General features: G+C 41.9%; 1 protein-coding gene across 1 annotated transcript in view; it reads right to left on the reverse strand.

Moving 5' to 3' along the window:
- The window catches only part of TDRD3 (tudor domain containing 3), a 64,839-nt gene that overhangs the window by 12,754 nt on the left and 25,831 nt on the right, over nt 1-26,254 (reverse strand). Inside the window, exons 7-12 of the mRNA XM_026673487.2 lie at nt 25,997-26,146; nt 23,752-23,889; nt 21,178-21,334; nt 19,196-19,321; nt 15,632-16,458; nt 11,109-11,234 (exon numbers count right to left, since the gene is read on the reverse strand). Of these exons, the coding sequence (XP_026529272.1) occupies nt 11,109-11,234; nt 15,632-16,458; nt 19,196-19,321; nt 21,178-21,334; nt 23,752-23,889; nt 25,997-26,146 (1,524 nt within the window). The remainder of the gene's footprint in view (nt 1-11,108; nt 11,235-15,631; nt 16,459-19,195; nt 19,322-21,177; nt 21,335-23,751; nt 23,890-25,996; nt 26,147-26,254) is intronic.

Raw genomic sequence — 26,254 nt, forward strand, 5'->3', positions numbered from 1 at the left:
TAATTCCAGCCGCAGGTTGTTCACAGCATATACTTAAATTATGACAAAAACAAGTATTATTTGACAAAACTCGCTACAAGCACCGAAATAAATCATGTTTAAACTAGATTATTTCCCCCATGCAACACCAAACCCTCTCTGGTCATTACTTTAAAAAATAATAAGTTACTGATAGGTTTTGTGCCCAGAATAAAAGGTGGCTTATTTACAGTTTGTTAAGGACTAAGCTGGACACAGAACCACTGATTGGTTCAAAATTAAGAAAGGAGTCCGGCAAGGCTGTATACTGTCACCCTGCCCGTTTAACTTATATGCAGAGTACCTCATGAGAAAGGCTGGGCTAGATGAATCACACGTTGGAACTAAGATTTCCAGGAGAAATATCAATAACCTCAGCTATGCAGATGATACCACTCTAATGGCAGAAAGTGAAGAGGAACTAAAGAGCCTCTTGATGCGAGCGAAAGAGGAGAGTGCAAAAGTTGGCTTGAAACTCAACGTTAAGAAAACTAAGATCATGGCATCTGGCCCTCTCAATTCCTGGCAAATAAATGGGGAAGAAATGGAAGAAATGACAGATTTTATTTTCCTGGACTCCAAGATCACCGAAGATGGGGACTGCAGCCCAGAAATTAAAAGATGCTTGCTCCTAGGGAGGAAAGCTAAGGCAAATCTAGACAGCATACTAAAAAGCAGAGGTATCACCCTGCCAACAAAAGTGCGTATAGTCAAGGCTATGGTTTTCCCAGTTGCAATGTATGGCTGTGAAAGTTGGACCATAAGGAAGGCTGAGCGCCAAAGAATTGAGGCCTTTGAACGATGGTGCTGGAGAAGACTGCTACGAGTCCCTTGGAATGCAAGGCGATCAAACCGGTAGGTCCTAGAGGAGATCAACCCTGACTGCTCTTTGGAAGGCCAGATCCTGAAGATGAAACTCAAAGACTTTGGCCACCTCATGAGAAGGAAGGACTCACTGGAGAAGAGCCTCATGCTGGGAACGATGGAGGGCAAAAGAAGAAGAAGGGGACGACAGAGAAGGAGGTGGCTGGATGGAATCACTGAAGCATTCGGTGTGAGCTTAAATGGACTCCGGAAGATGGTAGAAGAAAGGAAGGCCTGGAGGAACATTGTCCATGGGATCGTGATGAGTCGGACACGATTTTGCGACTAACAACAACAAAGGACTAAGCAATATAGATTGGCAGGGAAAAAAACCATGAAACATAAGGAGGCATTCTCTTAATATTCTTTAATTTATATATATTGGGATGATGTTTATGTTTTTCAACACATTCAGAACATTTAATACAGACAGTTCTCAAGTTACAACAGTTCATTTAGGGGCCATTAAAATTATAACAGCACTGAAAAAAGCGACTTATGACCATTTTTTACATTTATGACCGATGCAGCATTCCCCAGGGTCCCCTGATCAAAATTCAGATGCTTGGCAACTGACTCAAAGTTATGATGGTTGCAATGTCCTGGAGAGGGTCATGTGATCTCTTCTGACAAGCAAAATCAAGGGGGAAGCCAGATTCACTTAACAACCGTGTTACTAACTAAATAACTGCAGTGATTCACTTAACAACTGTGGCAAGGAAGGCCGTAAAAATGGGACACAACTCACTTTAACAGCAACAGAAATTTTGCGCTCCGTTCTGGTTGCAAGTCGAGAACTTCCTGCAATATTGGCCTTAAGATACGTTTAGTAGCAAGGCTTTGAATAAGTTTGACATTTCTAAAGGAAAGATGTAACAGGAATTTGTGCAATGTTTTGGGAATACTTCAAAATATGGATGTGCATTTATTGAATAGCATTATTATTTTGGTGGCCCAATTATTTAAAGCTGACCACAGTTTGCTGCTTTTAAATTCAGATGTGGCACGAAAAGAAAAATATGGTGGTGGACTGTCATTCCTAAAAGATGGATTCCAGGTCACAGATTCAACAACTGGATCTTGGTAGAACTAGTAAAAATATATTTTTCCCTCAGGTCTTGAATTTTTCCCCCTGATATGTAAAAGGCTCAGCAGCAGTTCTGGCTGCTAAATTTTATGTTCAAATACCCAGCAGTATATACATTGAGAAGAAGAGGAAAACAGCGCATTATTTTATTTTAGCAGGATTGCTTTTTCCTTCACCGATAGCAAGTGTTCTAATATTTGAAGGGCTCCTACAAAGATGAGGGGGGTCTACCTATTTTCCAAAGCACCAAAAGGCGAGAGGAGAAACAATAGTTGGAAACTAACCAAGGAGAGAAGCAACCCAGAACTAGGGAGAACTTTCCTGACAAGTAGAACAATCGACCAGTGGAATGGTTTGCCTTCAGACGTTGTAGGTGTTTCATCACTGGAGGCTTTTAAGAAGGGACTGGACAGCCACCTGTCTGAAATGATATAGGGCAGGGGTGTCAAACTCAAGGCCCATGGGCAACGATCAGGCCCGTGGGCTGGGCTGGAAATGGCAAAGGACCAGCCCTCAGTGCCTCCTCTTCCCCGCACCCCGTTTTTGCTGGTAGAGAAATATCAAAACAAACTAAAAGCAAAAGGAGAAATGTTTCCCCTTTTGCATTTGAGCCAGCGGTAGGATCCTACACTTTCCACACAACAGCTGAGGCCTAGAGCGCCAATCAGCTCAGAGGATAAAGAAAAGTGCAGGGGTGGGTGGGAGGGCTGATCCTGCCCTTTTCTCTTCTTTCGCCTCTCAGCGGATTGTCGGAGCCTTTTTTTTCCCCCTCCTTTCAGCTCATCTTCGGAGCCTTTTTTTCCCTCCTTTCAGCTGATCTTCGGAGCCATTTTTTTCCTCCTTTCAGCTGATCTTCGGAGCCATTTTTTTTCCTCCTTTCAGCTGATCTTCGGAGCCATTTTTTTTCCTCCTTTCAGCTGATCTTCAGAGCCATTTTTTTTACTACCGGTTCAGCTGAACCGGTCAAACCAGTAGCATACCACCACTGATTTGAGCATGCAAGAAGGGACAGGAAAGGAGAAAGGGAAAGAAAAAGAAAAGAGAGCAAGGAAGGAAAAAGAAGGAAAGAAGGGAAGGAAGAATAAAGGAGAATGAAGAGGGAAGGAGGGGAGGAAGGAAGGAAGGAAGGAAGGAAGGAAGGAAGGAAGGAAGGAAGGAAGGAAGGAAGGAAGGAAGGAAGGAAGGAAGGAAGGAAGGAGGGAGGGAGGGAGGGAGGGAGGGAGGGAGGGAGGGAGGGAAGGAAGGAAGGAGGGAGGAGGAGGGAGGGAGGGAGGGAGGAGGAAGGAAGGAAGGAAGGAAGGAAGGAAGGAAGGAAGGAAGGAAGGAAGGAAGGAAGGAAGGAAGATAGATTATAATGAGAGTGAGGGAGGGTCTCAAGGAAGTCCTGCCTTAGCACTTGGCCACCACAGGTGCCCCCGACACAAGTCCCATGTCACACCCAAGGCCACGTCCAGATCTGGCCACACCCACCAGGGCCACACTGAGCCCCCAGTCTTCTGAGGTCAAACACAACCCTGATGCGGCCCTCAATGAAAACAAGTTTGACACCCCTGTTATAGGCTCTCCTGCTTAAACAGGGGGTTGGACTAGAAGATCTCTAAGGTCCCTTCCAACTCTATTATTCTATGGTTCTATGGTCCTTTACTGACTGGTATTTGAATAAAAAATAAAATAAAATAAAGTGTACTGTTAAAGGATATGATAATCATATCATAAATATAATTAATATAATAAAAACCCTGAAGATATTCCACTGGCCCTTTACTTTCTGCTCAACTCCTATCTGGAATAAAGTCTGTGGTTTCTTTTTTCCCCCTCCTTCGTGTAAAGTTGATAAAAATCTCAATTACGAAGTGTATAAAACAGTGTAAGAAACTTTATTGCTAGCCGCTCTGTTCCTCATTAAGGTAACTGACCTCCAGACCTTCTTCATTTACACGGAAAAATCATTCCAGAACAGACAAAGAGGAAGTTGTAGGAAATCATATCTTCTCAGCAGGTGTACAGATATACTTGGGGGGGGAGGTCTCAAATGTAAAAATCCCTTGCTTTCATTTTATGTATATATATATATATATTTGTTTTCTTAAGTTTTCGGGTACTTACATGTATGGTATTCGGCTTGGTTGTTGTATTTTCCACGTCATTGTAGTTGTTCTTTTAAAGTTGTAGCAGCGTTTCAGCAGAATCTCATCTGCCATCATCAGGCTTCTGTATTGTTCAATTCTGTATTGTTCAATACTGTATTATTCAATACAGAAGCCTGATGATGGCAGATGAGATTCTGCTGAAACGCTGCTACAACTTAAAAGAACAACTACAATGACGGAAAATACTCGAACCATTTGTTGTTACAGAAATGGCTAGGTTATACTATTACGGAAAAGTAAAAAGTCGAGGTTCGATGTTAATGCTTTATTCTACTGCAACAGAGGGAGTAGGAAGCCAATGCCTTTATTTCTCTCTTTCTCCCTCCCCTCCTCGTTTTCCTTTTCCCTTCTCCTCCCACTCTGTCCTACTATTTGCTTTTGCATTTTGCATTTTACTCTATAATTTAATAAAATGTTTTAGATGGGGAGGGGGGGGAGAGATAGATAGATAGATAGATAGATAGATAGATAGATAGATAGATAGATAGATAGATAGATTAGATAGATTAGATAGATAGATAGATAGATAGATAGATAGATAGATAGATAGATAGATAGATAGATAGATAGATGATAGATAGATAGATAGATAGATGATAGATAGATAGGTAGATAGGTAGATAGGTAGATAGATAGAGATAGATAGATAGATAGATAGATAGATAGATAGATAGATAGATAGATAGATAGATAGATAGATAGATAGATAGATAGATAGATGATGATAGATAGATAGATGTAGATAGATAGATAGATAGATAGATAGATAGATAGATAGATAGATAGATAGATAGATAGATAGATAGATAGATAGATAGATAGATGATAGATAGAGTTAGATGATAGATAGATAGATAGATAGATAGATAGGTAGGTAGGTAGGTAGATAGATAGATAGATAGATAGATAGATAGATAGATAGATAGATAGATAGATAGATAGATAGTGTGTGTGTGCTGGTAATGACTGAAAAACGAAACTGAGAATGCCTTGACCGAACTGGAAAAAAAAATCGCATTAGAGGTATTGCGAATCTCCTTTAAGAGATATGTGCAAAACATTTCAGTGAATAAATTCAGAACATTTTGTGTCTTCCTGGTATATATCTGTGGGTGGGGAATATTCCAGAAAAGATAAACTCCCTTTCTATATTTTTTTCTTGGCAGGCAATTGGAATACATGACATTTAGCCTGTTGATAATCATTAGTAGAAAGACACAGAGGGTTTTATATCTATACATCTACCATGTTTCTCCGAAAATAAGACCCAGTCTTATATATTTTTTGGGGGGGGGGCTCCAAAATCAGGGGATGTCTTCTCCCCCCCCCCTGTACGGAAAGTGGCAAATGTGAGGACCGATGGGAGTGGGAGCACTGTTACCGCTTGGGCCGGTTGTCTCTGTCCCCGCGCACTGGCTGCTTCCTGTGTTGGCCACACCTATCCCCATCCTGGGCTGATAACTATCTTCACTAGGGCTTATTTTTTGGGTAGGGCTTATTTTCAGGGAAACGCGGTGTATATATAGTTCTCTATGTATCTATCTATATCTATATACCTGTATCTGTCTGTGTGTGTCTGTGTAATTGGAGACTTATAATATCAGGATAATAACATCCCCGCTTTAAAACAATTTGGGCAGTATATTAATACTTCCTGGTATATATCTGTGGGTGGGGAATATTCCAGAAAGGATACACTCTCTCTATATTTTATTTTTGACAGGCAATTGGAATACATGACATTCAGTCTATTGATAATCATTAGTCGGAAGACGCAAGGGGTTTTATATCTATATATCTGTCTGTTTCTCTCTGTGTGTGTGTGTGTGTAAATGGAGACTTATAATGTCAGGATAATAACATCCCAGCTATTAAAAAATTTAGGAAGTTTATATTAATATGCCATTCATCGTTACATTGTTCAATTGGCAAGCTTTCAGATAAGGAAAAACAGAATTTCTGTGTCAGGTTGTGCCTCTCAATCCCTCTCCATTTCCAAATAACTAATGAATGTTCAGCAGCATTGAATTCTACCTGTTTTGAAGGAGCCAAGCTTTAAATGGAAAACTCTCTAGAACCTTTTTTTTTTTTGGGGGGAGGGCTTTGATCAATTGGGGAATCTCTGCCCTTCAACAAATGCCCTCCCTAAGAAGCAAAATCATTGAATTGAGGACCGATATATGAGAAAAGCAGCATCAGCAAATCATGCACTGTTTAAGTGAAAAAGCGAGAATGTTTTTGAAATTGGAAGATGGAATGTCTACCTGGGAAGCTGTGGAAAATATCTACAAGAAATCCAGTTTTGGGAAGGGAGAACTATTATCAGGTGGAATCAAGTTAGAGCAGGGGTGTCAAATTGGATTTCATTGAAGGCCGCATCAGGGTTGTGTTTGGCCTCAGAGGGCCAGAGTGGGCGTGGCCAGGGTGGGCGTGGCCAATTCAACGTCACTTGTGTAGCGGGCGCCTGTGGTGGCCCGAGCGTGCTTCCAGCAAAAGCGGGCTCCCAAGCTCCATTTTTGCTGGCGGAAGCTTCACGGGCTGGTCCGCCGTTTCCAGGGCGGCCTTGTGGGCCAGATCTAAGTACCTCACGGGCCCCACAGGCCTTGAGTTTGAAACCCCTGAGTTAGAGTATTATAACAGTTCATTTCGTGACCGTTCCAAGTTACAACAGTGTTGAAAAAAGTGACTTAGGACCGTTTTTCACACTTACGATCCCAGTAACGTGATTAAAATTCAAACGTTTGGCAACTGGCATGTACTTATGACGGTTGCTGTATCCTGGGGTCATGTGACCATGGTTTACAACCTTTGGACAAGCAAAGTCAATGGAGAAGCCAGATTCACTTAACAACCGCGTGACTAATTTAACAACTTTAAGGATTCATTTAACAACTGTGGGCCAAAGGTCATAAGTGGGGAAAACTGACTTAACTGCTTTGGTTAGCAACAGAACAGTGGGCTCAATTGTGGTTGTAAGTCAAGGACGACTTCTAGGTCCTTTTGTCATTTAGCATAGTTCCCCCCCCCCCAAGGTCTTTTTAAAACTAATTTTATTTCAGTTTTAGTTTTCACCCAAAACTTTCTTCCCTTGCAATGAAATCTGACAGCTGTCACGGCTAGTGGAAGTGAATCATAAATCACTAGGAAAAGATAGACAGGATTTACTTAAGTAAAATTTAACTGAAGTAACATTTTCTGTTCATTCGTGTTAAGCTATAAAGTTCCGTGATCCGTTGATCTTCCAAAATCCATGCCTTATAATTAGATATTAGATATTATTGCATAGAAACATCGAGAAGTGACCCTACGAGTAGCAGTTTCGGGATTCTACATTTCTTACTGTTTGTTTGGTCACAGATATTCCAGTGAAAAAGCTGGTAATCACCATACAGCAATTGTAAATAAATTGTTTTCTGTTATTTTATTTTTTCTTCCACTGAAGCTAGAATGTTAACATGTACAACCTCCCGGGAAGCAAAACCCATCAATGTCACTGTAGTATCGTACAGATGGGTTTGGTTATTCTGCAATAATGTTGTACACCCTGAGACAGAACTCACATCCGTGCTGGATCACCTTTCTCCTAGGAATGAAATCAATTCACCTTGGTTTCCTGGGAGTTTTACGTTAAAGTTAAGTTGTTTTAGAAGTGGCCCTGGAGAGATACGGGAGTAATTACTTGGCACTGAATTTTATGAAAGAATTCAACACTTGACACGTAGATCAGTCTCAACTTTAAGCATTAGAAGTGTTCCTTCGAAGTTAAATTCAACGTAGAGAGAGAGGCAAGTGATATGACCAAGTTGGAAAATGCCTCTAGAATACATCAAGTTAATTTCTACAATATAGGTATCTTCGACGTACGACCGCAATGGAGGCCAAAATTTCTGTGAGACATTTGTTATGTGAGGTTTTGCCCCGTTTCTCGACTTTTCTTGCCTCTGTTGTTAAGCGAAGCACCACAGTTGTTAAGCAAATCTGGCTTCCCTGTTGACTTGGCTTGTCAGAAAGTCATAAAAAGGGAAATGGTGTGACCCCTGGGACACTGCAACTGTCATAAGTACATGCCAGTTGCCAAGCCTGTTTGAATTTTGATCACGTAACCATGGGGAAGTTGCAACGGTTGTAAGGGTGAAAAATGGTCATAAGTCACTTTTCCTGGTACTGAACTTCGAACAGTCACTAAACGAATTTTTGTAAGTCAAGATTTACTTGTACACAGAAGACCCTCACGAAGGTTGTCGATTTGACAAGGGTTCTACAAAAGGAAGCTAAAATCGCCTAGCCAATTGGAAAAATGGCATCTGTTTTTCAAAAGTTTCTCTCCGGATTATCTCAATATATTTCAGGAACAGGGGAAGCCACAATAGTCTATTGCCGTGATGGCGAACCTATGACACACGTGCCACACATGGCACGCAGAGCCATTTGTGCGGGCACGTGAGCCCCAGCCAAATTTACCTGCACTGCGCATGCGCGCGCCTCCCAGCGGATTTTCAGCCCGTTTGAGGCTGTTTTTGCCCTCCTAGAAGCTCAAGGGAAGCGTCTGCAGCCTCGAGAGGCCGAAAAACGGGCCTTCCGGAAATACCGGAAGTGCCCGTTTTCAGCCTCCGAAGGTCCTCTGGAGCCTGGGGGAGGCCGTTTTCACCCTTACGGGGGTTCTAGGGAAGCCTCTAAGTGATGAAACGGTCCCATACGCAGGGGAGGGCAGTGCGCATTGAATTATGGGTGCTGGCACGCACACGCGGCTTTCGGCACACCACAACACAAAAGTTCGCCATCACTGGTCTATTGTTACCAGATGCAAGTAAGAAGGAAAATGTATACTGAGAATAAAATGAGCTCCTAATAAATATGTACTCGTTGGTGACACTTCTAAATCTGAGAAAATAACATAGAACACTTTGGGTTTAAGTTATTTGTGTTTATTTTATATTTCTACAGCACAGACTTAATTTCGTCTGAACAATGCATGCTTTTTGATATTTATTTTAAATATTGCAAGAGGAAAAAAAAAGAGTTTATTACGGTGATGGCCTTTAAGCCTGGGCTGATATGTTGCAAACATATAACTTTATTCTGTGATCACTGCCACATTTTAGCATAACAGTGGATTACATATATATATATCTATATATATGGGTACATTCTCTAGTCAAGTGTAAAAGGTTAAACAATCCTTCAACAAATGGAAATGCAAGCTGCTTTCTCGTCCACATTTTCTAATGAAAATTCCGCAATGCCTACATAGGAAAAGCTAATTCAACACTCCATATTTATTGCTCTATGGGGGGAAAAAAAATACAGAATTCGTATAGCCGTTCATTTATGTTTAATCAAACTAAAGTGTGCTTGCTTGCTCAATTCATTCCTGCCTTCTGCACCATGTACTTTGCTGTTGTTAAATAAATGCTATTTATCCACCATGACGTGAGAAGCCATGGAGAATACTGTTCAGTGATCATTCCATTAACTTTATATTTTTTTTTGCTTGTTTTACTAAAGAAAAATTGCTGAATTCAAGAGGAGCAAAAAGAAATCAGAACGGGGCCTTTCCAAAAATGAAGTCCAAGAAAAGAAAATATTTAATTGGACAGACCACAATTATGGAGGTATAACAGGAACTAAAACCTCATTGTCCTGCCCAATAATCCAATAATCCTTCCATCTTAGTCTGATCTCTGTTTATTTCAAGCCTGACTTCGTGTACTTCACCTACTTGTATTGTGTATAATTTACCGCCATGGGATGAAGCAATGGTCGTGATGGTGACTATAAAACATTCAATGGGTAACCCTGAAATTTCTGTAGATGAACTGATGATGCCTTCAGCTAGTTGCCTGATTCGCTTCCTTTCTTCAAGAAACCTACTAGTTATTTACCATTTATCCTTGCCCTGCCCTAATCACGGTATTTCTCTCGTCATTCGATGAAAATTGGCACCGAGAGATGCAGAATCTCAAGTAAATGCCAGAGTCTGTTTAAAGCTATATAAAAAAAATAAAACTTGTGTCTCTGAAATAAGAACACAAGCGAACATTTGAAGAGGGGGGGAAAAATGCAGGACACAAGGCGGCGTTTTCAATTTTTTTAAAAAAAGAATTTAGAAGCCAACTTGGCATGCTCCATCTTCCGTATATCGTTAATATGAAATGAATAATGATGGCAGCTAATTGGGGTGGATAGAATCTTAGAAAGGAAACTAAACAAAAATGGCTAAACGCAGATACATTTCGAGAAGAACATAATTTCTTGTTCTTGCCATGCAATAACCCCACTAAAGACAAGTGGAAGAGAGGGAGGGGAAAAAAAATCTAGTGAATGAGAAAACTCTTTCTGTAGTGACCTTCTTCCGGTTTTTAAGCATGTTTCAGAAAAATAACCCCGGTTTCTAATGCTATCATTTGGCACCTTTCTATGAACTCATTGCATTGAGGTGTTGGGTGTTTCACAAAGCCCTTTGAAACCCTTATGGCTAGACCATCCCCTCAAATATCTTTAATGTTTGTCCAAGGAACACAATACAATCAGAGAAACAGTGATAAGCTCAGGCATACATACAATGAACGGGGGGACATTTAAACTCTGGAGTTTAAATTTTGTGAGCTCATCTGCTTTCTAAACTAAAGCAAAACACAGGGGAAACCATCCATTAGAATCTACAGCCTGGCAAAAAAAAATGCATTTCAAAACCATTAATTTTTCTTCTTCATTGTCAATCATTATTTGCTTGAAAAGCCAAGAATTATATTGCTCAATTTACAAACTGTTATTAGGTGAAGTTAAGGCTACATGCTTCTTAAGGCATAGTTATAGATGGAGATGCGGTTTAAAACAAAAACAAAAAAAAAACACCTTAACCAGTTTTAGAATTCTTGTCTTCAGGTTTTTATTCGAAAACCCTCTGCAATCAGTCATCTGTTTATGGCTTCCATGTTCATAAGAAATACTGTACTTTATCTCTTTGTATACAATTTATTATCACGTACCCAGGTGTCAGCTTGAACGGGCCTGATGTTGCATAATAACACTTCTTCATAGTTGCCATAGTCACAAAATTTAACAACAGCAGTTGTCCCAGAAGAATGGAGAGCTTCGATTTCTGCCCGGTAAAACTGAGGGGAGGGGGAAAAAAAGAGGCGGGGGGAAATGTAAAAAAAATATGGCATTTTACAAAACAAGCGATTGCATATTTCAACGACTAAATAACAATTTGTGCAGTGTGTCGTTTTTTTTCCGCAGCGATATGGTTAGTCGTTGACACGGCTGCAATGAACCTGAATTTTTTTGTTCGCTGAACGAGACTCTGGTCGAATGAATTTTGCCCCATTGCACGACTTTTCTGGCCACTCTTTGTTAAGTGAATCATTGCAGACTCTTAAATTAGCTAACTGTCAGGGTTCTGGCAGTTACTCCAGTTAAATCATGAACCTCGAGCCATACTCCCAACACTAAAGAGAATTTATTTGAAGCTACCATTTTACGTCCGGCACTAACCTGGGTATAGCCAACTCCGAGATATGTAATTCACTGTCACCCTTGATCCTGCTTTTCCCCCCACCCCTCTGGGTGTATCATACAACGAAAAACTTCCATAGTCAAGAGTCATCAATCATGCTCTCCAATTAGATTTTTGCGCGGCAGAAGCTTCAGTCATCTAATCAGTTTTTGAAGAAAATATGAATGGAACGTACTTTCGATTCCACACTGCCGCCTGCTCTTTGAAACTCCCCCCCACACACACACACACTTCTTTCTATTGTCAACTATAAAATGCTTATACAAAATGTTTTATGAGTTGACAATAATGCTGTACTTAAGTGCATCCGGCTTCCCCGTTGACTTTGCCCGTCAGAAGCCTGCAAAAGGGGATCATGTGACTCGGGGGCATGTCTATGGAGATTCTCAGTCATCCAGAAGTGGTTTTTTTTCAAGAGGCCACTGGACTTTCTAGTTTTCCTTTGAAGATGTTTCGCTTTTCATCCAAGAAAGGGGTGGCTCTGACTCGATGGTGGGGAATGGAAGGATTTATACTCCTTGCAGACAGCCGGTCATTTGCATTCTTTTAAGTGTCATTGAGGCCACTTGGAGGTTTATCTGTGTCATTGGGGATCATCTATGTCAAAACTGAACAGTCCTCTCACAAAAAAGGGGGAGAGATACACCATCACCTATCTCACATCTACAACACTGTCCTTTCAACAGTTCCAAGAAGGCTCAACCCATTTGCACAACTCAGGTGTCCCTGAGGACACAGATAAACCTCCAGGTGACCTTAACGACCTGCTAAAAGAATGCAAATGACTAGCTGTCTGCAAGGGGTATAAATCCTTCCTTTCCTCACCATCCAGTCAGAGTTGAAGAAGCTTCTTGGCGTGAGAAGCAAAATGTCTTCAAAGAAAAACCAGAAAGCCCAGCTGCCTCTTGAAAAAGTATCTTTGGGATGACGCCAGGACATTGCAAGTGTCATAAATTCATGCCAGTTGCTGGACTGGAAGACCTCTGAGCTACCTTTCAACTCTCTTAATCTGTTATATCAGGAATTTATTTCCATTTTCAATCATCATTTTTAACAAATCAAGACAATACACATAGCCCTGGGCAACATTCACTTAGTGAGTGTTTGAAGTTACGACGGCACTGAAGAAAGTGACTTACGACCCATTTTTCACCCTTATGTCTGTCAAATCATCCCCGTGGTCCTGTGATCAACGTTCAGATGCTTGGCAACGGACTCGTATTTATGACGGTTGCAGTGGGGAAACCAGATTCACTTAGCCACCGTGTCACTTATTTAACAATGGCAGTGATTCGCTTAACAACGGTCCGTAAGTTGAGGACTTACATAGTACATGGTTACCAAGGGTTTAGAGAAAGAAAATTGTCCCCATATCACATGGAACTTGGCTAGACTCCTTCATCAAGCATCTGAATCTTGGTCAAGTGACCCTGGAGTGACCCTGCAATGGTGCAAAGAAAGAATCAAAGTGCAAAGAAAGAATCATAAGTCATTTTTTTTCAGTGGCATTTCTAACTTTGAATGGTCACTAAATGAACTGTTGGAAGTTGAAGTCTACTTGTCTATGGAGATTCTCAGTCATCCAGGTCATGGTTGTCCCAAAAGTCCTTTTTCAAGAGACAACTGGACTTTCTGGTTTTTCTTTGAAGATGTTTCGCTTCTCATCCAAGAAGCTTGTTCGGTTCTTGAAGACTACTTGGGGGTGGAACCCTGAGGTACCCCACTTTCCCGAGAAGAACAATAATAATGTGTGTTGTGTTTCTAAGCAAGCAAAAAACTCAATGGAGATATTGTGAGGCCTTTCCCCGGCCGTATCATACCAAAATGACCCGCTTGATTCAGGCAAGGCATGAGTGCTGGGAATAAATAAAATATATCCAATTGTAGTCCATATAGTAATCAAACATATTTGGCTTAAGGAAGGAGTCTAGCCAAGGGATAATTTCCTTTCTGTAAATAGTGGAAAACTCTTTGTAACCATGTATTGGCTTGGTTCGTTAAACTGATTACTGAAAATGGAAATAATTCCTTGAACAACAAAAGTCGGGAGGGAGCTTGGAGGTCTTCTAGTCCAGCCTCCCTGCTCAACCAGGTGACCCTATGCTATTTCAGACAAACGGCTATCCAAACTCTTCTTCAAAACCTCCAGTGTTGGAGCACCCACAATTTTTGGATGCCAGTTGTTCCACTTATTAATGAATGTCAGAAAGTTTCTCCTTAATTCTAGGTTGCTTCTCTCCTTGATTAGTTTCCATTCACTGCTTCTTGTCCTGCCTTGGAGTAAAGGTCGACCCCTCCTCTTTCTGGCAGCCCCTCAAATATTGGAACCCTGCTATCCATGTCACTCCTAGTTCTTCTTTTTACTAGATTAGGCATACCCAATTCCTGCAACCTTTCTTCACATGTTTTAGCCTCCAGCCACCTAATTATCTTTGCTGCTCTTTGTTATATAGCTTTGTTGCGTATTCTTTAGCACCATGATTCTTGGCCTTGTTTTTTAAGCTCAACCTACCCTTTGTCAAAAATTAAAAAAAATGAAACATAAACTTAGGTCCAGCATGACAGAACAAAGAGACCTTTAGTAAGTCCTTTGTTATTGCAGCTGTCACCGATACCTGGAAGAATCCCAATTTCTGATCTGTTTTAGTACTGGATCACTTTCCAGGAATCACTGCTTGTTTTAAAAAAAGAAACATTGGGCTAAAACATCTATCTTGCTTAAGGTTTTATCTCAAATCTCTTAAGAATCTCTTAAGAATACCGGGGCCATAAAGCCCCGAGAAGTGAATCACTGACTATCTTTTAGGAGTCTTATCACTAGTCAATTTGTCATCCCTGGAACTCAACCACTTTTAAGAAAGATTGTCTGCAGCTAATAATATAAACTCTATGGCTCAGAAAAACACTTCTACATACGCTAGCTCAGGGGTGGGATTCTACCGGTTCAGGCCGGTTTGGGTGAACCGGTAATTCCGAGGATCAGCTGGGAGCAAATTGGTTTGGTTTGCTCCGTCGATCAGCTGTTGGGCCCACCCACTTTCCCAGGCTCTAGGCTGTCCTTTATATCCTGTTTTTCAAGCTCAGATGATTCGCGCGGCACAGCGGATTGCCGCCTGTCAGCTGTTTAACAGACAGGGATTGCTGAAGGTCAGTAGCGAATGCTCTGCACTTGCGCAAAGCAAGTACATGTCACACCCCTGTGCTAGCTTCAAAGAGCTGATTTTTTTTTTTTTTAGGGCAGAAGACGATAGGACAGGTTTTATTACATAGCTACTGTCCCTTTTCCCCGATTCAACTTTATAACCTTACCAAAAATATATACAACAGAGGTGTCAAAGGCCCGCGGACTGCATCTCGCCTGTGGGGTGCTTAAATCTGGCCCATGGGGCCAGCCTGGAAATAGCAAGGGAATGGCCCGCAGTGCTACTGGCAGCCAAAATAGAGCAGAGGACCCCGCAAGCCAGCCCGCTGAAAACTACAATGCTGATCCAGCCCGCGAAGAAATCCAGTTTGATATCCCTGATATACAAGCTTATCTTTTATATCTGTGACTTCAAGTCAAACGTCTGTGGATGGCAGATCACTTGATCCGGCACTCAAAGAGCCTTTAGGCACACAGGTATATTTCAAAATTTAAGCCTGTGAATAGACCACACTGACTTTTAAAAAAATTATTCTGTACAGATGGCCCTTTGACTTACAACCATCTGCCTAGTGACCGTTTTGAGATTCCAACGGCACTGGCAAAAGCAGCTTTTACCAGTTTTCACACATATGACCGTTGCAGCCTCTCCTTGATCATGTGATCAAAACTCAAATGCTTGGCAACTGGCATGTACGTATGACGGTTGCAGTGTCCTGGGGTCACTTGATCCCCTTTTGCAACCATTGGACATCTCCATGGGTCCCTTTTCCCCGATTCAACGTTATAACCTTACAAAAAATGACGGCCACTTCCAAAAACATTAGCTTTGGCTTGGAACAAAAGCCTACCTTGTTGTCTTCCCAGTAAAGAGCGAAACACTCATCCCCCGGTTGCCAACTTTTCCCGTATTCTCCCGAAACATGTGGCTCCAATGTTTTTTCCGGCTTTATGGGCCCAGATCGCTTTTTGGGACCAGAATCATAGTACATTTTGACATCGAAGGGCATGGCCATGTTTTGGGGAGGCATTTTGATAGGTCCGACCCGCCTCCCTTTGGGGAAATGTTCCAAATCGCCGTTTGGTACGGAACAAAAGGGATCAGTTCTAACTGGGTTCGGGTAGTCTACCGCCATGCCGAATGGCTGCTCGTTTTTTAAGCCAGTAAAAGACTCATTCGCTAGGATCAACGTTTTCCTATCGCAGAAATTGTTGGGGTGATGCATCTGACTTCCTTGTTTCTGGGTATTGCTGTTGGTTGGCTCATGGCCGGAAGAGTTCTCTTTCATTTCCACCAGCGACCCGATTTTCCCCGGCCGGTTTTGCATGGGACTCTCCCTCCTCTTGAAAGGAAGGTCCGCTGAATGACCGGTCGTAGGGTATCCAAAATCTTTCCGAGGGTAAAGTCTATCACACTTGTTTTTCTCTTCAGTCCACTGATCAGGGCCCAGGGAATTCTGCCTTTCGGAAGGCCTGGTTCTTGGCAATCCGCTGCCGTCCGTGTTGTGTCTCGGGTTCTGACTGTCTCTTTGAAAGCGCGGCGGCTTCTCGTTCCTTGGCTGCCGGGGTTCGTTTCGAGAAACGTATCTTGGGTGGTTATGTATTTTCACGCCGTTCTGCTCAGCGTTGGGCACTCTCTGGTGTCCGTGATGCTGCAATGCTACCTGGGCCTTTGGTTCTGCAAAAGAAGACACAACTTCTAACACAACTGATTTTTGAAACGGATCCCACAAACAGAAGGGCACGCTTTCAAAATATGGCCATTATGCAACAGCAGGGGCCCCAACCTTTTCTATATCCCGCACCCCTAGAACGCTTCTGATATATTCTCGCACCCCTTACAAAAATAAGTAATTATATGCATATAATTATGCATATACACTACAATTTTGAAACTTCTAAACCCAAGTTTTTGCACCCCCTGGAATATCATCGAATACGCCCAGGGGGTACGAGCAACCCCCGGTTGGGAACCCCTGTTCAATAGGAAGACAAGGAAGACAAACTATTATCTCTGAATTGGGGTAAGTCATTGGCTAGAACAGAAGATACCACCTCTGCACCGCGACAGGTGTATTTAAATGTTTGTCTTTTTGTGCTTCTTCCTCTTCTTCCTTCCCTACTGGGGACACTCCCTACTCCACCCTAAGCCTGCACTGAAGATTTGTTTTAGCTAGCTGGGCATCTTGAATCTTCCCATCAGACTTTTCTTTTGGTGGTGGTGGTGGGGGGGGGGGGGTCTGGCCAAATTATCAAGGTAGTAATTATCTTAATTTGTATTCGAAGAGGAGTCTTGGGCAGAAGTTAACAGAAGACGTCAACAGTGGGACAAAAATGAACAAGAGAAAGAAGCATTTGTTGCAATTATTGTTGGTGCAGTTCTGAAAAGCCGTCACGTTAGATAATTTGACTGACAATAACTTTGGATTTTGAAAGCTACCATCCATTAAATAAATTTCAATTGTGTTAATCATCCCAGGCTAATGTATCCCCCGTAGTGAATTTCTAAGGCTTCCTTTAAAGGGTAAAAAAGTGGTTTGGCATGATTATTTCAAGGTCACAAATTCACAGGCGATGAAATGAATAAAATGATTGAATGACAGTTTAAAAGGAAAAGGCTTGTCAACTTCAAACCACCCAACTGAAGACAAAAGCTTTCCAGTCTTGCAATTAAGGCAAATGCAAAAGCATTTTCCAAAGTCATTTTCTTCCACTTTTTACCATAATGGCCAATGGACTGTCTGGGCTATATAAAAAATAAATAAGATGCCTTGCTTTAAAATGACAGATTTTGTTTTGTTAAAACTGTCCGGCAAAAATTTGGCCTTCTGAGAATTTCCAGCTAATGGATCATTGGGAAAGGAACAATATAAAGGGAAAAAAATAAAATAAACATCTGATCTTGTTCTAAAAATAAACTATTTATTACCTTCTAGAAGAATTAACCCATAATGCAATGCCCATTTATGAGTCATTTTGTGACAACCTCCTAGGGGCTCCTTACTTTTCAAATGCTTTAAAAATTTCTGGGACAGTTTAAGTGGCTATTAATAGGCGGAATGGAATTCACAGCTTTGAGCAGTGTTGATTTCACCAGCTGCTAATCTATTGTTTGTTCTACACTTGAGTGCTTTTTAGCATTGTTCTTTTTAACTCTCTTTTGTGCAGAAAAAACACAACAGTTTATACAACTGTATAAAAGTCATTTTGCCCTCGTTAATAATGACTTGGGAGTCCCCCTTTCCTGATATTTATCCAGTGCTAACTGGTTTGGCATATCAAGGATTCTTGAAATAATTACTTTTCAGCATTCTCTCCATTTGGTTTATAGGGAACGCTTCAATGGTCAAGGCAGGTGCTTGGAAAAACACGCAATCACTTTCTCCAGCAACAAAGTAAAATCTCTGCATTTGTTTGTTCCTTCCCTTCTTCTCCTTCCCACGGATTGCAAATGGTTTTTGTTGTGCAATTATTATTATTCTTTTAACAACCCTGTAACATCTTGCATCGGGGTAGAATCAGGCCGACTGAACGGATGCCCTTCCTGATGACTTCGTGGAGTTCAGAGCAGACAATAATTCATTGCCCCCAGAAAGAAAAGTATCTGTCACTACCTAGGATCGAACTTACAGCCTCCTGGTTGCGAGGCGAGATCTCCATCTCTAGGCCACCGTGCTGCTCCATTGTGTGATTTAAATATTTGCCCTAAATACAAAGCCATTGTTGTGGCCTGTTGGCCGCCAGCCCGTCCAAAAGCCGAATCAGAGGAAGAGGAGTTGTGGGAATCACGGTCAGCATCAAGGCAACTTGAGAGCTTCGAGGGGGAACAGGGAATGGAGCTGGCAGAGAGAGAGAGAGAGGGGGAGGGAGGGAGGGAGGGAGAGGGGGAGGGAGAGAGAGAGAGAGAGAGAGAGGCGGAGCCTAGGCCGTCCATCAGCCCTCAGATGGAGAATCAACAGCCCCCAGGAAGTGGCTGATGAGAAAGAAGAGGAACAGCTGGTTCAGGTGCCTGATGCGCGGATGCCCAAAAGGCAGAGAGGAGAGGAGAGCAGTGGAAATCTATGGGCCGATCCTTGAGACGGAGGAGCCACCGCTGCTAGCGAAATTCCACCCTAGCTCTGGGGATAAAATGCAGGGGGTGGAGATGAATAGATATGGCAGGCAACTATTCATCTTCTGGACGGATGGACTTATTAGCCTGCGCTGAGAGAGAAACTTTTTGCCGGGGCTGCTGGAGCTCCTAATAAAGGAATTTATAACTTCAGAAGGTTTGTCATGTTTGGGGAGTTGGGTCAGAATAGCCGTGTTATTTAATGACATTTAATTTTTCTCAAGAGGGACAACCCACGTGCAACTTTGTACAAGCAGATTTCCATCTGAGATGAAACCAGGCATCTCCTGACCTTTCTACCTACCTTCTACTGCGAGAGTACCCATTTTTGACTCGAGAAAGTCAAACAAAGTGCTTGGAGCAGATGGCCTGGCGTTCCCAAGTTCTTCCTCATCTTCAGGTCTTATTCGGCCTCTCCCCTTTCCTTTTCCTAAAGATAAGCCACACAGCCTAGTTAGACAGGGGAAAGAAACCGAGTCTATGTTGTAAAGCATTTAAAAATCAATATTTTACATTTCCTTAAGAAGTACAGTTAAGATCTATGCCAGTGGTGGCTAACCTTTTTGGGCTCCCGGGCCGATAATTGTGCACGCGCTTGCCCGGTTGTGCTCGCGTGCCATCACCCAGAAGGCAATGCGTGTGCCTCCCCCCATGCCTCCTGTGCGTGACTCACACGACTTGTGCGACCCGCACTTCTGCACGTGTGCGCAACCCGTGTGACTTGCGCCACGCGCTTCTGCGCATGCGCGAATGTGTCCTGCACGCTTCTGCGCCCCCGCACATGCACGCCAGATACCCAACAATCAGCTGTCGGGCCGGTGGCGCGCATACACAGGGGACCTTTTTTGGGCGAGCGCTCGTGTGCCGGCAGTAATGGCTCTGCGTGCCACTTCCAGCACACATGCCATAGGTTCGCCATCACAGACCTATGCCATTAAAAGTGCACCTCGAAACACAGAACAGAAACACATTCCATCCTTCTGAGGTCGATAAAATGAGAACCCAGATTTTTGGGAGAAATATGCTGAAATTTGTAAACAGTTCAGAGAGTGTTTTGAAACACTATGGAGCAGTACTTATGTGCTATTTATTAGAAGAGAAGCTATACATTTGTGACCCTAAATCTATACTTCTAGTACAAACTTGTTAATGATAGCATTTTATGCAAAAGCATTATTTAAAATAGCAAAAGTTCTGCAGTCAAACATTTGTCACATTTCAAATATTAAAATTTCAAATTAGGCTTGAGTTTAAGTTCTTAATTACGTCTACCTTTGATCTCCGCAATCTCTTCCAAATTTTTCATTCAGCGGATATGCTTTCAATACCCCTTTCATATTTTCTATCTTCTCCCATATCTATTAATAGTTCCTTTCTCCAATTCTCATCTCATTTCCTTATTTTTAAAAAGTATTTTTCCCCATATGATTTTTAGCCTGGTCACGTACCTACCACCAGTACTGATTTGTGAAACAGTTGTGAAAATGTTGTTTAGAAGACTTTCAACCCTATAATTCTTCCCCGTGTGCATTTTGCTCCCTTTCTTCCCATCTTTGTCAATTTTTACATTAGTTATAGTATTAATATTGTTTTAATGCTTTACTTTTTCATTGTTAGCCATCTAGAGTTGCCTCAAGGAGATATGGGTGGCATGTAAGATAGATAGATAGATAGATAGATAGATAGATAGATAGATAGATAGATAGATAGATAGATAGACAGACAGACAGACAAACAGATGGATTAGACAGACAGACAGACAGACAGACAGACAGACAGACAGACAGACAGACAAAAAATGTCAGTAAGTCATGGACTTTCAACCACAATCGAGCCCATAATTTCTGTTGCGAAGTGAAACATTCGCTAAAGTGAGTTTTGCCCCATTGTACAAACTTTCTTTCTTTTCTTTGTTAAATGAACCATTGCAACTGTTAAGTGAGTAACACGGCTGTTAAGCAAAATCTGGTTTCTCCGTTGACTTGGTTTGCCAGGCGGCCGCAGAAGCGGATGCACATGACCTCCACTGCAATGCAACCGTCATAAACACAAATTGGTTGCCAAGCAAGTCTGAATTTTGATCAAGGGACCACGGGGGATGCTTGCACCCGTCGTTAAGTGTGAAAAAGTGTGATTTTCTCAGTGATGTTGAAACTTCGAACGATCACTAAATGAACAGCAAGGAGTAAATAAATCTGTCCTATTTAAGGAAATAAATCTGTATTCCCAAAAAATTCGGGATCCCACAAAAATCCTTTCCTGTATGACAGATAAATGAAATTATACCTCTAGCGGCTGGTCCTTGAGCGGTGGCTTGTTTATTGCTGTTGAGAAGGAAATTTAATGAAGCTTCAAGGTTGTTGCTATTATCCATGAGTGCCTGCCGGGCGGCTTCCTTGCTAAAGCCCATTTCTGTGATGTGTTTGAGAGCCTTTTCATCAACCTGCAAGAGAAATGAACAACAACAAAAGTCAATTCGAAGAGGAAACAAACAAAACCCTTGCTTTTAAAAAAGCAAATAAAGATTTTCAGTGTGATTGATTCTTTTTTTTCCCTAAATAGTACTAAATATTCTGTAAAAGACTCAGTTGTGGGGTTTTTTTGGGGGGTAGAACTCTATCATCATCATTTAACGACCCCATATTCCCATGTGGGTGGAGTCTGGGTAACTGAACGGAGCTAGCGGAGTGTTTTAATGGCCGGATGCCCTTCCTGTTGCCAATGTGGAGTTTTGTTCAGCAGATATATTCTCAGTGTGCCCAGAGAGAAAGAAATATCTGACTCTACCTAGGATCGAACTCACAGCCTCTTGATTGTGAGGAAAGACCTTCACCTCTAGGCCACCGTAGCATTCAGGTAGAACTCTATGAGCCGGCTTAAACTCCAAACCCCATTTTATATCTTCCTCTGTAGCCAGTTTTAGGTCAATTTACTCATTTCCTCCTCTGGAATAGAAGTTGGAGCCAAAGAGCATTTTAAGAAAAGGACTTCTAAATAACAGCACAACCTTCATCTCTGCCTTCACTGCACAACAAAACAAGGCAATCCCACCTTTCATTTTCTAGCAAATGAACCAAATTCCCTCCAAATTCTTAAAATATCAGAAATCCACTGACCACAAAATGTTAGGGGACCTTGTTTTGTTTTTAAATGTTCGTTTGAAGGCATGTTAAGAAATGTGTGCTTATTGAGTCCTCTTTATCGATAAAACTAAAACGTTATCTCAATCCAGTATGTGAGATAGCTAGATAGTAATTTCTTGAAAGCAAATCAAGCTTGTATATCTGCTAGGTGCAGGAAGCATCAGATGCTGGATTAATTATGGCATAAAACCGAGTAACAGAATAACAAGGGTTGGAAGGGACCTTGGAGGTCTTCTAGTCCAACTCCCCTGCTTAGGCGGGAAATCCTGTAGCATTTCAGACAAAGGGTTATCCAATCTCTTCTTAAAAACTTCCAGTGTTGGAGCATTCACAACTTCTGAGGGCAAGACATTCCACTGATTAATTAATTGTTCTAACTGTCAAGAAACTTCTCCTTAGTTCCTAGGTTGGTTCTCACCTTGATTACTTTCCATCCGTGGCTTCTTGTCCTGCCCTCGGATGTTTTGGAGAACAGGTTGACCCACTCTTCTTTGGGGCAGCCCCTGAGATATTGGAAGACTTTCAGCCCTGGTCCTTCTTTTCTAGCAATACCCAAATTCTATAACGGTTCTTCACGTTTTAGCCTCCAGCTCCCTAATCATCTTTGTTGCTCTTCTCTCTGCACTCAAGTCACAATAACTGATTGAAGACCAGGACAGTTTCATACTATGTGGAGATGATTTGTTGGGTTTCCTCCCTGAGCAGGGAGTTGGACTAGAAGACCTCCAACATCCCTTCCAACTATGTTTATCCTATCCTATCCTATCCTTCATTCCAATATTCTATTCCATTCCACTCTATTCTACTCTACTTTAATTCTGTTCTGTGATTCTGTTCTATTCTATTCTATTCTATTCTATTTTTTAGAGTTTTAAAATAAAGTTTATTCTATTCTATTCTATTCTATTCTATTCTATTCTATTCTATTCTACCCTACTCTATTCTATCCAATTACTCTACACTCTTCATTCCAATACTCCACTCTACTCTATTTTAATTCTATTTTAATTCTAATTCTATTCTTCATTCCAATTACTCTACTCTTCATTCCAATACTCTACTCTACTCCAGTCCAATCTACTCCAGTTCTACTCTAATTCTATTCTAATTCTACTCTAATTCTATTCTACTCTACTGTATTCTATTCTTTCCAATTACTCTACACTACTCTTCATTCCAATACTCCATTCTACTCTATTTTAATTCTATTCTAATTCTATTCTACTCTACTCTTCATTCCAATACTCTACTCTACTCCAGTCCAGTCTACTCCAGTTCTACTCTAATTCTATTCTAATTCTACTCTAATTCTATTCTATTCTATTCTACTCTACACTATTCTATTCTTTCCAATTACTCCACACTATTCTTCATTCCAATACTCCACTCTACTCTATTTTAATTCTATTCTAATTCTATTCTACTCTACTCTTCATTCCAATACTTTACTCAACTCCAGTCCAATCTACTCCAATTCTACTGTATTCTATTCTATTATTTTCAATTACTCTACATTACTTTTCATTCCAATACTCCACTCTACTCTATTTTAATTCTATTCTAATTCTATTCTATTAATTTCAATTACTCTACTCTACTCATTCCAATACTCTACTCCACTCCAGTCCACCCTACTCCAATTCTACTCTAATTCTAATTCCACCCTAATTTTATTCTACTCTATTCTTTTTTTGAGAGAAAGAGATATGTATCTTACCAATTCACGATAGACACCTTCATTTTTTCCTTCAGGCTTCGCCTTCTCTTTCTGGAATACGTCTCTGCTTCGATTCCCTCCTGCATTCAAACTGAGGTTGCTTCTCGTATTACTTCCACCGCCTCCAAAAGTCTTGGTCTTTAGAGAAGAGAACAATAATACTTATTAGGATATATTTGGTACACAGGTAGCCGATAAAACTTTGTACATAGGTAGCCCTCGACTTATGACAATTGAGCCCAGAATTTATGTGAATATTATACGTTGTGGTCTACCTGTAATTGGCTCGGTTCATTAAACTGATGATTGAAAAAGGAAACAATTCCTGATACAACAGACTAACAGAGTTGGAAGGGACCTTGGAGGTCTTCCAGTCCAGCAACTGGCAGGTAATTTATGACGCTTGCAATGTCTCGGAGCCGAACTTCAAATGGTCACTAAGTGAACTGTTGTAAGTCGAGGACTCTGTTATCGGCTGCAGAGGCCTTTAGGAAAGTCTTGTTGGCCTTGCCGGATGAAGAAATTCCTGAAGGCCTCTGACAATAAAAGAGGTTGGGGGCAACACGTGCCAGTGAGGTGAGTCAGTGGATGACCTCACCCCAAAAATAAGACCCTGTCTTATATTTTTTCCACCAAAAAAAGGCACCAGGTCTTATTTTCGGGAGTGGGGGTGTCGTCCACTGACTCACCTCACTTGCACATGTTGCCCCCAACCTCTTTTACTGTCAGAGGCCTTCAGGAACTTCTTCATCCGGCAAGGCCAGCAAAGCTATCCTGAAGGCCTCTGCAGCTGATAACAGAGCTACGGATCAATCCGGCTGCAAAACTGAGGTACTAATACCACTGTATAAAGCCTTAGTAAGACCACACCTAGAGTACTACATCCAGTTTTGTTCATCACACTATAAAAAAAGATGTTGAGACTCTACAAAAAGTGCAGAGAAGAGCAACCAGGATGATTAGGGGTCTGGAGACTAAAACATATGAAGAACGGTTACTGGGCCTGGCTAGTCTAGTGAAGAGAAAGACCAGGGGACACATGATAGCAGTCTTCCAATATTTGAGGGGCTGCCACAGAGAGGAAGAGGTCAAGCTATGTTCTAAAGCAGTGGTCCCCAACCTTTTTTATGCCGCGGCCCGGTACCGGCATCAACTGGGCGCCGCCATCTTGTTTTGATGAAAAAGTGCTTCCGGTGAGCTTTCTACCCGGAAAAGCTCACCGGAAGCACTTTTTCATCAAAACAAGATGGCGGCGCCCAGCAAACCAGCGGCCCGGTAGGATTTGTTCCACGGACCGGTACCGGTCCGTGGACCGGTGGTTGGGGACCCCTGTTCTAAAGCACCTGTAAGATAGACAAGGAACAATGGATGGAAACTGAACAAGGAGAGATTCAACCTGGAAATCTGACAGTGAGAACAATCAACCCATGGAACAGAAGTTGCTTTCCAAAGTTGTCGTAACTTCATCACTGGAGGATTTCAAGAAGAGACTGGACTGCCATTTGTCAGAAATGGTGTAGGGTCTCCCGCTTGGGTGGGCAATTAGACTAGATGACCTACAAGGTCCCTTCCAACTCTGATGATCTGTTACCGTGTTTCTCATATAATAAGGCCGGGTCTTTTTTTTTTTTGAGCCCCGAAAAAATGGCTAGGCCGTTTTTTGGGGGGTGACTTAATTCCCCCCCCTTGCATCTTTGGGTGGGTGGGCAGCAATGGCTTGGATGTTGACCTCGGCGTTGGTGGGGCACTTCATATCGGGGTCAACGCAGGCAGCACCATATCCGGGTGTGCAACAAAAGTACTTCCTAACGGCAAGCCCCCCCACCATTACCCCCATTTTGCATGTTTTAATATAGGCCTTAATTTGGGGGGAGGGGCTTAATTTCATTTCAGGCCTATAAAACATGCTGGGACTTCCTATTGGGGGAGGCCGTATTGTTGGAGAAACAGGGTATCTCTTAGAAAAAATGGGCCGAGGTGTGCGAGGCCTGGCTGCAACTGTCCAAAGGTAAGTAGTAGGGCAGCTCTAACCCCTCCCCCATCGCCACCCTAGCTTAATTTTTACCTGTGCACCCTGGAGCGGGCCAGGTTTTAATCAGGACTTCTTTTGGGGGTGTAGGGCTTATATTTGGTGCACGTGTAAAAATCAAGCTAGGACTTACCTTCTGAGTAGGTCGTATTTTCGGGGGAAACACAATACCTGTATTGTTTCAAAACAAAAAGACAAAGAGGCATTCATTCTCACCTCCTTGCTTTTCGCAACTTCAGCAATAGCAGCCGTCCGCTGTTTTTCAAATTCATCATTGTCGCCCATCGGTTTGGCCACATTGGTCGCCTGCAGGGTTTTTCGGCGGTCCAATTCCTTGCTGTCCACTTGAAGCTGAGATACGCATCTCTGGCGGCACACAAAAGCGCATTTAAGCCAGAGATAAAACAAGCCTACAGCTACCAATATTTTCTTGTCCTGCTTCAACATGTTTATTGAGCAAGGCACTTCTAAATA

This window comes from Notechis scutatus, chromosome 5 (assembly GCF_049901735.1).
Source record: "Notechis scutatus isolate UNSWTSFEM ecotype Mainland chromosome 5, rNotScu1.2, whole genome shotgun sequence".
In the NCBI taxonomy this organism is placed as follows: domain Eukaryota; kingdom Metazoa; phylum Chordata; class Lepidosauria; order Squamata; family Elapidae; genus Notechis; species Notechis scutatus.